Consider the following 13917-nt stretch of genomic DNA (forward strand, 5'->3'; position numbering starts at 1 on the left):
AAATTAATATTCCATACTGTAGATTACATAAAACTAGTACAAATTTTTCTGTCATGGGGATAAAATTATATAATAAGCTTCCCAGTCAATATTATAAGTTACCAACCAATAGTTTCAAAGCTAGATTTTATAATTGGCTTTTAATTAATCCTTTCTACTCTGTAAATGAGTTTCTTAACATAAATTCATACGAAATTGTTTTTAATAAATAATAGTACAATATGCATTGAACCTATAATGGTAGTGATTATGACGCGAGTATGTTTATGAAACGAGCGCAAGCGAGTTTCATAATTTGCATACGAGCGTCTTAATTACCATTATAGGCAAGTTTCATACGACTTTTTATGCTCGACCATAATTCTAACTTGAAATTATTTATATGTATTCATGTTATTATCTGACTGGGGAGCGGAACTGACCTTGTGCAATATCTCGTAAATTGTGAGATGTGCGCAGACGCGAAAGTATTGATTTTTTCCGAGAAAGAAATGTCATTGACCTTGATATAATCTAGAGAGTAAAATAAACATTAATCTTGATATAACCTTGAAATTGATTTAGACATTGAAAAACGAGATGACAAATTGAATTTATTTGAATATTACTTACAATTAACGCTAATTATTATAGTAACAGAACATAACCTTCTGCGACAGTATTGGATTTCCAGCCTCCGTCACGTTTCACTAGCTGTCTTTCGATTGCATATCCGAGAATAATCTATACTTGCGCGATCATATTGCTACAATGGTGTTTTCAGATTGGTGGAACACCTGAACTTTAATGGATAGTTGTACTTGCTATCGGGTGTATAATTACTACATTTCGGTATGGTCGAGTTAAAGTTATTTACATTACTTACAATTATGACATAAGGGTGAAGTGTTTTAATTAATTTTAGAGTTTCAAAATGTTTTGTGTTTTCATTCTAATTAAACTTTACTGTTTTCAATTACATGTGCATTTTCAAATGTGTGCTTTTTTTGTGACGAAGTCTATCACTGTATGTTTAATGGCTTAATAAAAATTCAATTGAATTGAATAATATTGAATGTCTAACCATGTCCTATAAGTTTAGTAAGTGAAGTCCTATGGAGCACAAGCTGAATACCACGAGGCTTTGGAAGAGAACCACCAATGAGCTTCACTCACCTCAGGCTCACACTTCATTGCTGGAAATGTAGATGACTCTGCTGTTTCCTCCATTTTTATTTCCGATTTCAGATCACAGCTGGGGTCCATCCTGGGTACTCTTGTCCAACAAGCAAGTGTATTCTGTAAGTAACCTTCCTGTGGAACATGCAGATATTTTAAGTCCGTAATTCATATAGTTTGCAATGAGCTGAATTAATTTCATGCAGACTTTAAGTTGAGATTGCATTACAACAACTATCTACTGCTACTCTTTAAATGCTAGTAAACTACATAATACTCCAGTGGAAGTGCTCTCAACTTGATGGCACAGCAAGTAGTACACTTGTCTTCAGTTTCTTTGCCATATCGTTGTTCTTTAAATATCTTTATGCTCGACCATGCCGAAATGTAGTAATTATACACCTGGTAATAGCCCTTTAATGCATGTCATTAAAGTACACCTATTCAGGTTTTCGATTATTCTCGGATATGCAATCGAAAGACGACGAGGGAAACGTCACGGAGGCTGGAAATCCAATACTGTCGCAGAAGGTTATGTGCTGTTACTATAATAATTAGCGTTAATTGTTAATAATATTCAAATAAATTCAATTTGTCATCTCGTTTTTCAATTCTAAATCAATTTCCAAGTTATATCAAAATTAGTCCATGTTACATTACATCAAGGTCAATGACATTATTGTTCCTCGGAAAAAAACAATACTTCTGCGTCTGCGCACATCTCACAATTTACGAGCTATGCACAAGGTCACTTCCGATCTTCAGTCAGATACAAATAAAATGAATACTTCTGAATAATTTCAAGTTAGAAATATGGTCGAGCATAAAAAGTCGTATGAACCTTGCCTATAATGGTAATTAAGACGGTCGTATGAAAATTATGAAACTCGCTTGCGCTCGTTTCACAAACAAACATACTCGAGTCTTAATTACTATCATTATAGACTCGTTGCATAATGTACTATTACTAGAGAAAATGCACAAGCGGGTCATTAAGTTACAAATCAAAGTAGCATCATATATACTAAAGGGGAGAGGATGGTATTTTTTGGTGAACATGTTCTTTAAAATACTCTGTGATATGTGTGGAATGCACAGAATAACATTTTGTGGGTATCTGTGCTCTTATCAGATGTTGAGACGCCATTGTTAAACTTCCTGCGTTATGGATTTTTAAATCACTCGCCCCCTTTTATTGTTGTTTCCGGTAAATTGAATTAAAAAAAAATTCTTTAAGATACAATGATATGTCGATCGTCCAGTTCAAAAGTGCGACAACTTAAAAATTGCCATTTTTTAGTTATTTATACTACTGAAAGCCCCTTTCGGAGCTCCTTCTGATTCAATATAGAGATGTCACATTTACAACCAAAAAGAAAAAAAAAACTAAATAAACTGCTTTAGAAGTAATTATAACTATGGACTTTACTAATTCATTATTAGTACATTTCGAAATGTATTAATAATGAACTGGAAGCTTGTGATACACTCGTCCTGAATACGACTCATTTCTAATTGTCGTGGTTATGAACAAGAAATCTGTTCCTTTCTAGGTGATTTATTTGAAACTTTCAACTGAAGATATCTCAAAACTTGTTTTTTTGAGTTGTGGCACTTTTGAACTAGACAATCGATATGTGCAATGCATTGCACAATATTTCGTGGGTATTTGTGCCCTTATCGGATGTTGAGACGCCAGTTTTAAACTTCCTGCGCTATGGATTTTTAAATCACTCGCCCCCTTTTATCAGTTTACGGTAATTTAATTTTTTTGCCAGACAAAAATGGATATAATTTCTGAACTATTAAAGACACATGCATGAAATTTAGAACACACATTCCTTAGACTATTAGGAAACTTTTCTCTGTAACAGAATTTTGTTAATTGATTTCATTTTAAAACTACGTCCGTTTGTTTGCAAGAAAGGAATTCAGAAAAGTGTTATTATATTTTACTTGCATATTTTACAAACGTAGGGACTAATATCAAAATTCTGTTACAGACAGTTTGTAGAGCATGCTTTTGCAAATGCAGTGCAAAAAACTGGATGAATCTACCTTTAAAAGTGGTTTAGATATTTCGGTTTTAGTAAAATCCTGCATTGGGTTAATTTTTTTTTTTTTTCAAATCTGGGCTCCCTAGTAATTTTTTTCTTATTCAAAATATTTATTTTTGATTGAGTTGCTAAAGCTATGAGCTCTCTACATAGAAAAAAATTAATATTTTACACCAAATAGGAAAAAAGTTTTAAAACATACCATCCTCTCCCCTTAATGAAGAACCAGAAGTAATCACCGCTAGGTGGTGGTACTTTAAAGTAAAAAGGTGATCGATTTGTGCACATGCTAAAAAAGTAGTAGTAGTTGCAAGGTGGCTATACAGTGCATATCTACTAGTCTATGAGTAGTCTTATTTCCGATTTTTTGGGCATCTATTGCCCAGGCACTTGGAAGTTTTCCATTCGTCTTCTAGCTTCCCAGAATAATTTAGAGTCCGAACCCAAAAGATTTGACGCCAAATCTGGACATTTTCGTATATGTCGTCACAAAAAGATATTCATTAAGAAATTATTCCTGTCAAGACTGAACTTTATTATACAATTTCAAGTTATCTTCCTGACATGGGTGATGATTTCTGATCCAGTACTCTACCCATTCAAATACAAGGTCGTTAACTTCCAGCAATCTCTCAAATACTCCTTATAATAAGTTAGACTTACATTTTTTAGAATAACTTTAATATGTACTCGATAAATAACTTTAGTCTAAAGCTAAAAGAACATTCCTACGGTAATTTGCTAGGAGACATCATTGCATATATACCACTTTTACACTAAACCTAACCTTAGTGTATATTTTTTTTATTTTATTAGGTTATTTTACGACGCTGTATCGAATCTAAGGTTATTTAGCGTCTGAATGAGATGAAGGCGATAATGCCGGTGAAATGAGTCCGGGGTCCAGCACCGAAAGTTACCCAGCATTTTATCGTAATGGATTGAGGGAAAACCCCGGAAAAAACCTCAACCAGGTAACTTGTCCCGACCGGGATTTTAACCCGGGCCACCTGGTTTCACGGCCAGACGCGCTGACCGTTACTCCACAGGAGTGGACCCTTAGTGTATACTAAAACAGTATTTTCCCTGGACCAAAAATACAAGATGCGTTGCTCGTTTCAGCTTTTATGAATAAGTGTCGGGGAAAGTGTCTCATTTTAGGTTATAATTCAAAACTTGTTCAATATTTAATAAGATGCTTAGGGTTAGTGTAAAACTGGCCTATGTGCAACGACGTCTCCTAGCAAATTACCCATTCCTACTAATTTTGCAAAACATAACTGCAATTGTATCAAGGATATGAAAAAGATAGTTTCAAAAACTACGTACTTACACAACACTGAATGTGTAAAATAGCAAACACAACACTATTTCAATTCACTTCAAATACCGTTCAATTCTTTTTAGCTATCAAGATTATTAAAAGCTTCCGGGAGCTTAACCCTCCTAAGTTCTGTAAAACTACTTCAGCCCTCTTAGATTCTTAACGTGATCAATGACGTGTCTCGTAAGAGTAGTACGATCAGAAGGTGACGCATCGTCTGCATTTGCCAAATTCAGAATGACGTATTGTGTAAAATATTCAAGTTGACACTTCGCACGAAATAGTGTCGAATATTCGGTTTGGTTGCAGAAGAACTTTTACCAATCCTTTTTAATGGTAACAAGAGTGGTAAACAAATGCGAAGAAATAAGAAAGTGTTGATATTTACATCTGCTGAAGGATTTGTTCCTTCCATATCTGTGTCAACAAAATATGGTCGTACAGCCAACACATCGTCCTCGGGTTCCGTCTTGATTGCAGCCATTATAACTGAAAGAATAGTATCAGAAAGTTAACTGCTTGCAATAATTCTTAAGTTACAATGAATCATATACCAGTCTTACTGCGAATCATTTCCACAAATATTCATGTTAACTCATTGTTATCAACTATCACAAAGATATACAATCAATTACAGTCTAGAACTATAAAAATTGTTCCTTACGAGTTTAACTGATACAGAGTCAAAATCGCGAATCCAAAACGTCGAAGACCAAAATACCAAAAAGCAAAAATTCCGAAACGACGAATATTCGAAAAAATATAATATCAGCCGCCGGTATTTATGGAAACCCAAAATCCCCAGGTACATTACCATGAAATACATTTGCCGAAATAACAAACTTCCAGGGGTAAATACATCTACTGAAATATAAATTATATCTACAGAGTGAATCAAAAGTCTGGAAGCATATAAATAACTTCCATATGCTTGCTTTTCCTTTACTACAGGTGTTACCAGTATTTGTAAAGTCCACACCTGTGGAGTAACGGTCAGCGCGTCTGGCTGCGAAACCAGGTGGCCCGGGTTCGAATCCCGGTCGGGGCAAGTTACCTGGTTGAGGCTTATGAGCAAATGCTGGGCAACTTTCGGTGCTGGGCCCCGGACTCATTTCACCGGCATTATCACCTTCATATCATTCAGACGCTAAATAACCTAGATGTTGCTACAGCGTCGTAAAATAACCCAATAAAATAATAAAAAAAATATTTGTAAGACCAAATGCTCTACCAGTGACACATTCAATTCTAGCCCTCAGCTATCTCAAAAGCCGCCATTTTGAATGCTACTTTGAAATTTTAAATGGAAAGAGGGTCATGTAGGTACTCAAAATCATGATACGGTACTAAGGAGGCTTCGGATAAGGTGCTTTTATGCAATTCTGCTTTACTGTTTGGTTAACCTATGACAGTTTCAATACATTGTTGTGATTATTTGAAGCTTTCCTATAACAATATCTTGATTTTCGTGATGGTATTATCCAAGGAGAAAAGAATTAAAATCATTCTTCATTCTGATTGGTTAAGCCACAGAAATGTTGCAGCAGACTGAACGAACAGTTCATTGGAACTGGACATTGGATTGGTGGACGTGGACCAGTAGAATGGCCGGCCAGGTCTCCAGATTTAACACCCCTTGATTTTTTCTTTTGGGGTTACATAAAGAGATTGGTAGGATGAAGAGACTAATTCCCACTACCGCAGTTATGGCGTTTTTATAATCAATGTCGCCAATATAAGAAACAACTCGTTAATAGTAATGCTAATATGTAATAATCCTCTAAATACTGAATGCTGTAGGAAACGTTGGTTAATATGACGAAGGTTACGTTTGGTTTTTTGAAGTTTTTATAGCTTGTTCCCATTCGAATAATCTGATAACAAAGAATGATAGATGAAGTATAGGAATTTTTTCCACGGCCTACATTAATTTGAAAGTGACATGGTATAGTTGCTTCTGTTGGTAATGCAAGAAAACTGGTTTGCATATTTTATTTTTGGTCTTCTTTCTTAAATTATTGCATATCAATTATCATTACTAACTCACTCCTAATTCTGTTAATATTGCTGACTTAACGTAGGTCTAGTCCCTCATCAGTTATTGTATTAATGTTATTAATCTGCGACTGGTTATCTGCATTTCATCACTGGCTCTATTACTTTAATATAATCTAAGTTTTCTTCATACTGTAAATACTTTTGCTTTTTTTTTTTTACCGAGATTTACATGTAATATTTGCTTGATATCTTTTGTTGAGTAGTATTGGATTGTAACTGTTGAAATTTAAGTTTAAATTACCATTATTATATGTATTACTACCGTTGCTTACGAGATTATACAAGCTGGCGCATAGCGCTTGAAATGCGGGTCTGAAGTTGTTCCCTCGTAATGCCAATTCCGCCGCTCGGAGCGCTGTTTTATACTAAATATTCATAGAAAAACACTTAAATAACATTGACATTTGGGACATTTAAAGGACTCACCATTGCTTATTAAATGCTTCGTACAATATTTTATGGACAATAGACGTAATTTCCAAACTTCTACGTCTCAATTATATTACAATAAAATGCTGTCATTCTTGATATTAAAAGAAATTACGTATTATAAACTAAGGTACTACCTTTCTGTTGTTCAATTAATACACCGAACCTTTTCGGATATACTGAAAGAAACTTAATATATTTTACATGAACACTGTAGTCTACCCTATTCACGTATTCATTTATTATTATTATTATTATTATTATTATTATTATTATTCCAATGAATTAAGGTACTGTATTATCTTCCATTTCCCTGACTTCATAATTTAATCATTTGTAAGTAGGCCTAAGTTATCCCTTTCTTTTTTTTAAATATATTGACGTTGAAGTGTTATGATTTTTACTAAAGCAAACGGCAATCACAATACATGATTAGTACAAATGTGCGATTTTTCTTGCACACCTTGCAGTGGTGAAATAAATATCTAATAGGCCTGCTGATTAACCTGTTACTTACAAATGGCTTTTAAGGAACCCACAGGTTCATTGCCGCCTTCACATAAGCCCGACATCGGTCCCTATCCTGTGCAAGATTAATCCAGTAGTGGGTACTAATAGCAAATGCTATGATATTTTAGTGTGTGTAAACAGTTTTTAAATTAGGAGTTGGAATTAAATTAATTACGAAGTTAGACTGCAATATATGTGATTACAAATGGTTTTCGAATTTGACCGTTTCCCAAAACATAAACAAATATCTCAGGAATCTCAGGGACAATATTTTTTAGAATCTGCCGCCCATAGGCACTTGCGCATCTGCTCTCCCCGATCCCCATTTCATTTTTAGTAATGTCTGAATCTCGCTCCACTGAGCTGTTTTCTGTCGTTAGTCATGACATGTCAATTTAATGAAAACAAAGTAAAATTTTCGGTACATCATGCAGTGATAATTGTACTTTATCACGACGAATATTTGTAGTAATTATTATTTATTTCTTACTCGTAATGTCGTAATAATATTTGATTTGGCTTGGAGGATGAGGGGAGTACGTTACACTAAACTCGGCATGCTCAACATTAAAATCGCATTGCTGCTTATGTTGTGTCCTAAATAATGCAAATCGTACATGTGTCAATATTAAGCAGTAATAATTAACCATTGTCGTGGAATATTTCGCCACTGTAAATGATGATTGTAAATCATACTGTTTTCCTCGAATAACGCTACTGATTGCCTTAAGGCAAGACAAGCTAAGAACTATATTATCGGTAGTTTGATTTTGATGATGATGATGATGATGATGACTATGATAATAATAATAATAATAATAATAATGTCTGAAAGTAGCAGAAACCGGTAGTTCACTTTCAGCAATTATAACAAATTACAGGGAACGAAATCTGAATGAAAAATACGGAACTGAAAACAATCAACTTGCCAAAGTAAATGAACCAGATCAACAATGCAGTTTGGAAGCAAAATTTTTAATTGAACAAATTAAGATTTTCGGGAAACAAAATTGTATAATCTCGTAAGCAACGATTACTACTGTTATTTTCAATTTTCCCTATTCCGTAATTACATTGTTGAGTGAAATAAATAAATAGATAAATAAATAGATAAATGAATGAATAAATAAATGAATAAATGAATAAATGAATGAATGAATAAATAAATGAATGAATAAATGAATGAATGAATAAATGAATGAATAAATAAATGAATGAATGAATAAATGAATGAATAAATGAATAAATAAATAAATGAATAAATGAATGAATAAATAAATGAATGAAAAAATAAATAAATAAGTAAATAAATGAATGAATGAATAAATAAATAAATGAGTAAATGGATAAATGAATAAATAAATAAATAAATAAATAAATAAATGAATAAATAAATAAATGAATGAATAAATAAATAAATGAATAAATCAATAAATAAATAAGTAAATAAATAAATAAAAGGCAACATGGCGGATGTCAGTGGGAAATGGCTTGAAGTTTCGAACATAAAATACTTACGTTAATGCTCGAAGGCCTGAAGTTTCTCCATAACCTCATTCAACCTGCCACAGATTCGTATAATGCATGGCATAACAAAAGCCTAAACTAACCTGTCATATTTCTTCGTATAGGCGTATGCAAGGCATAGCATTAGAGTACACTAGTGTGAAACTCCAGAGGAGACAGATGATGTTTTTCCAAACTCAGCGCTAGTTTAATACTAGTTTAGCCAAACAGTCTAAATACGATTATGGTCTAGGGAGCATTTCAAAAATAGAAATATCAGCGGTTTACACTGGTGGCCATAATTCTGCAAACTTTTTGTGTTTGTATTGAATTGTCATAACATCAGTTTCTATTCACACATTAATACAATTTAAAGTGTTACTCGTGACTGAAAACTTCAAATAAACATTGTCCATTCTATTTTTATAGAAAATACATGACTTTAATTAATAATGCGTATGAGAAAACATATATTTATATATTAACACTTAGAAACATATTCGTGTTATTTTTTCATTCACTCTGTAAACAGTTGGTAGGCCTACTTTGTGGGATAACCTTTATTTTTAATAACAGCATCAATTCTGCGGGGCGTTGAGTCCACTAGACGTTGCAGTTCTTCCTTGCTGATGATTAGAAACTAGCTGAGGATAATGGCATCGATGAACTGAGTTTTGCCGCTGGAATTTTTTTAGACACCAAACTTGGTCAGGATTATTCCCAAGTCACTTTAACATCTTGATGTTTTCCTGTTCAAACCATTGCATAACACTCTTGGCAGTATGGCATGGAGCACCATCGTGTTGAAATACAAAGTCATCACAATTTGGGTGTAAATCGGCAATGGATGGTAGGCCTATCAATTACACTTCCAGAATCTTTTTTTTTTTTTTTTTGTATTTTTCCGCGTTCAAGTTCTTTTCAAAAATCTGAAGTCTTCCTACTCCATTCCTGGACATGCATCCCCAGATCATGACAGCAACAGGATGTTTCATGGTTGCGATGAGGCACTCAGGATTCAAAGCTTCTCCATTTCGTCGACGAACGTATTTGGTTCCGTCACTTCCAAATATAGAAATCCTTGTTTCATCGCTCCATATCATTTTCGCACAGTCATCACTTGTCCATGATCATCACATGAACTTTTTGCACCAATTTACTCGATTTTCTCGTTGCCTTTTGTTGAGAAATGGCTTTATTCTGGGTGCTCTTGCTTTCAGTTCATTGTCAAATAACTTCCTTCGAAAAGTTCTCGCAGAAATATTACGTCCCCTGCTGTGTAGAACTTCCTGTATCTCTTTAGAAGATTTCCTTCGATCTTCAAATGCCAATCGACAAATCTGCCTCACATAACATGGACTTACTTTAGGTTTTCTACCAGTGCGAGGTGCTGTTTTACAAGATTCTGTGGATACCTTGCCATACCTTCTGGACGCCAGACTTGCAATTTCCTTCATTATGTAGTCTTCTTCTCGAAGTGTGACTGCCCTACTTCGATTAGAAGGTGTTCAGTCCTTTCGTAGAGCCATTGCGATAACATTATCAATAAAGTTTATGGTAAAGCAATCAGGTGTTAACCGAACGAAATCTTGTCAGACTAATGATAGAAACCCAATAATGATGTTCATATTTTATGCTAACGGTGCTCAACAATGCTCCTAATGATCAAACATAATCTTAAAATCAACAGTGGACCAATTTTTATTACATTAAATAATGGGAAATTATAAACAAATCTGAAAATAATATTTAGATTTTAAACGACAAGAACATAATTCTCCACATAATGACTACTTATTGTTAAAATATTAAGAATTTAATATAATACTTTTTTATTATAACTTCATAATTCACGAATCAGTCATTGATAATATTTTAAAATGTATAAATCTGTGAATAAATACAGATGTTTTAATAATTCAGTACAAAAAAAAAGTTTCCAGAATTATGGCCAACATGTATATGAAGACAATGCCAAGAACGGGCAAAGGCTCGCAAGCACGCATATAAATATTATGTATTACATTAGAACCCTACTCAAACAACGTAATATGCAAAAAAATAAAATAAAAAAAGTCGATCTGATCTAGCTTAACAATACAGTTCATACCTTGCTCATAACATCCCTCCAGATATAAGCACACAAGAATAGTACGTAAACAGCAACCTGTGTACAGCTTCTTAGTTACTGAAGAATGTGGCACGGCCCCGTTGACTTCAGTGTATAGTATCTAGAAAGCAATGTTAGCACACTTGTCTACGACCATCGTAGAGATTGTTGCTTACGGCAGAGATACTGTACTTCGTTTATATACCTAAAAATGTTTAGAGCTGGAGTCAGTCACACAAACATAATTTTTGTCACATCACGATATTGTCACACTAACCTACACTCACTACAGCGCCGACTATTTAAAAATGGACTTCATAAAGGTTATAAAAATCACTTAGAGATATACAGTACTGAATATAAATTTCTTCAGACATCAAAGGATTATTATAATCATGAATGTTTTTCAAAGTTTTCAAATTCTTTGGTATCTCTTCACTATCCCCTCCCCTTAAATATACCCCAACCTGGCACACAGGCAAGGCTTGTGAACTTAAGAGTCTAAGGACATCTTCAGTTACAAGCCGGAGCATGTGTACATTTGGCAACGCTGAGCGGAGGCGAAATACAGCACAAGGTTTGACATTATAGTGCTTTGATATCGTTGTCACGTGTACATTTTCGACATTAATTTATACGAAGATAAGAGGATATAATCAACATTTTAAGTTTTGATGTACTTAATATATTACGGAATCCGAAATTTATTTTATTTGAGCTTCAGAATAACGGATAAGTACTTACATACAAAGACTTAAAATAACTTAGGGCGAATAAATAAATACATAAAGAAATATTACTTGTACCAAAAATAAATAATTCAGTAATGTAATAACGACGTACTTTCGCAGTAGCCAATTCCAATTAATTAACTAATATGGTATGTAACTGGTAAATAGGGATATCCTGAACTAGCACCACCAGATAGCGCGCGTGTACTTTGAGGGATGCGCTTTGCGTGTGCATTTGTTTTACAGTATATAGACATTGAGGATTTGCGTAGTGTATTACGGTCTGACTAATAAAAATTCTATATACAGACGTTTAACTGTCTTGTACTCATATGATAAGTAGCTCGTTTATAAGTCGTGTGTAAATTCCTTACTAATAATCACTACATACGTCGTGTATAGCAGTACAACTGTTATACAGCTACGTCATAGTTTCGTCATTACTTCATTATGAAAGGTAATAGAATACCTGAGATTCTCTATTGCATATTGTCACACTAAGCTCTAGAGCCCTCTAGTGTGCTGTGTTAAGAATCGATAGTACAACTGGCTCTGATCGATTACCACACCATATTTTGGTCAAACAGTACAAGCAACAGCAATGTTATTCTAATTATTCTGTGCTCTTTGGTGTGTTCTTCTGTGGTTACAAGGCAACCATCATCACAAAATGACAGTCGATACGAACAGCTGTTAGAGGGGCGGCCATTTTCTATCTATATACAAGGCTTAAACAAGGAGTTTCGTGTATATAACTACTGCAAAGCAATTCCCATTGTATAGTTACAGCGTGTTTATACGTCCATAGCTTATTCATGGTTTATTAGTAACGTTTTCTGTCTCAACGCTGCATAAGTCTCGTATAAAAACTATACACGGTTTATTAGTAAGACCGTTAGTATATTAAATACTGTTAAAAATAACACAAAATGCCAAATTTTTGTTGTGTTCCTATATGTAAAAACCAGGGAAAGCTTTGAGTCTTCAATCAGGTCCCGAAATATTCTGAATATATGCTTTCAGCATTAAAAAATATAACTAATTATATAGCGCCTATTAAACAAAAAGAACTACTTAATTTTTTTATTTTATTGGGTGTTTTCACGACGCTGTATTAACATCTATGTTATTTAGCGTCTGAATGAAATGAAGGTGATAATGCCGGTGAAATGAGTCCGGGGTCCAGCACCGAAAGTTACCCAGCATTTGCTCGAATTGGGTTGAGGGAAAACCCCGGAAAAAACCTTAACCAGGCAACTTGTCCCGACCGGGATTCGAACCCGGGACACCTGGTTTCGCGGCCAGACGCGCTGACCGTTACTCCACAGGTGTGAACAACTACTTAAAATAAGGAATTGCTGACTACAGTTTCATTTTGGAAGAGGGGAAAGCAAAAAATTTTATTAAAGACATATACAACGTCGACAGCGAGCTATGTCAGCTTAGATTGTATGCCAATCCCCGAATCCCCGAAGTTTACGACTACATTTCACAATGGAACGATACCGTACTTAGCCTACAGTAAACTCTCGATGAACTGAGATGATTATTATCTAGGACGATCCGTAGTGAAAAAAAATATATAGGCCTATAAATAATATAGTCTGTATAACTTATTGACACCATGGTTTAACTTTAAATTTTCAAAATCATCATACATAGTATTCAAAACTGCATGTCCTTAACCTACAAAACGCACGAATAATAGTGATACTACTGCGATCATATTGCATCACCCCATTAAAAAGTGCATTTGTTCTTTCTGCAATTACAGAAAAAAAGTACGAGGAATTCAAGCCCCACAGTCCCTTCCCCATAAAAAAAAAGACATTGGTGTCTGCATATCCCGTTTATCGCGTACGGTACCTACTTAGAATACTTATGGTTAAAGAGGCAATATTCACCTTCGACAAAGATCCTTCTCTTTTTTTATTCGTGCACCTCGTTCTCAAAGTTCTCGTTTAAGTTCATGAACATTCAATTTACTCGTATCTATATTCTGCATACTGGAGATTTCCCCATCAATCTTTTAAG

General features: G+C 34.2%; 1 protein-coding gene across 2 annotated transcripts in view; it reads right to left on the bottom strand.

The window, feature by feature from the left end:
* The window catches only part of LOC138691913 (gastrula zinc finger protein XlCGF57.1-like), a 59422-nt gene that overhangs the window by 40095 nt on the left and 5410 nt on the right, over nucleotides 1-13917 (bottom strand). For both annotated transcript variants that reach the window (XM_069814534.1, XM_069814533.1), the window contains exons 2-3: nucleotides 4928-5028; nucleotides 1156-1293 (exon numbers count right to left, since the gene is read on the bottom strand). In XM_069814534.1, the coding sequence (XP_069670635.1) occupies nucleotides 1156-1293; nucleotides 4928-5023 (234 nt within the window). In that variant the 5' untranslated portion in view covers nucleotides 5024-5028. The remainder of the gene's footprint in view (nucleotides 1-1155; nucleotides 1294-4927; nucleotides 5029-13917) is intronic.

This window comes from Periplaneta americana, chromosome 16 (genome assembly GCF_040183065.1).
Source record: "Periplaneta americana isolate PAMFEO1 chromosome 16, P.americana_PAMFEO1_priV1, whole genome shotgun sequence".
Lineage (NCBI taxonomy): Eukaryota > Metazoa > Arthropoda > Insecta > Blattodea > Blattidae > Periplaneta > Periplaneta americana.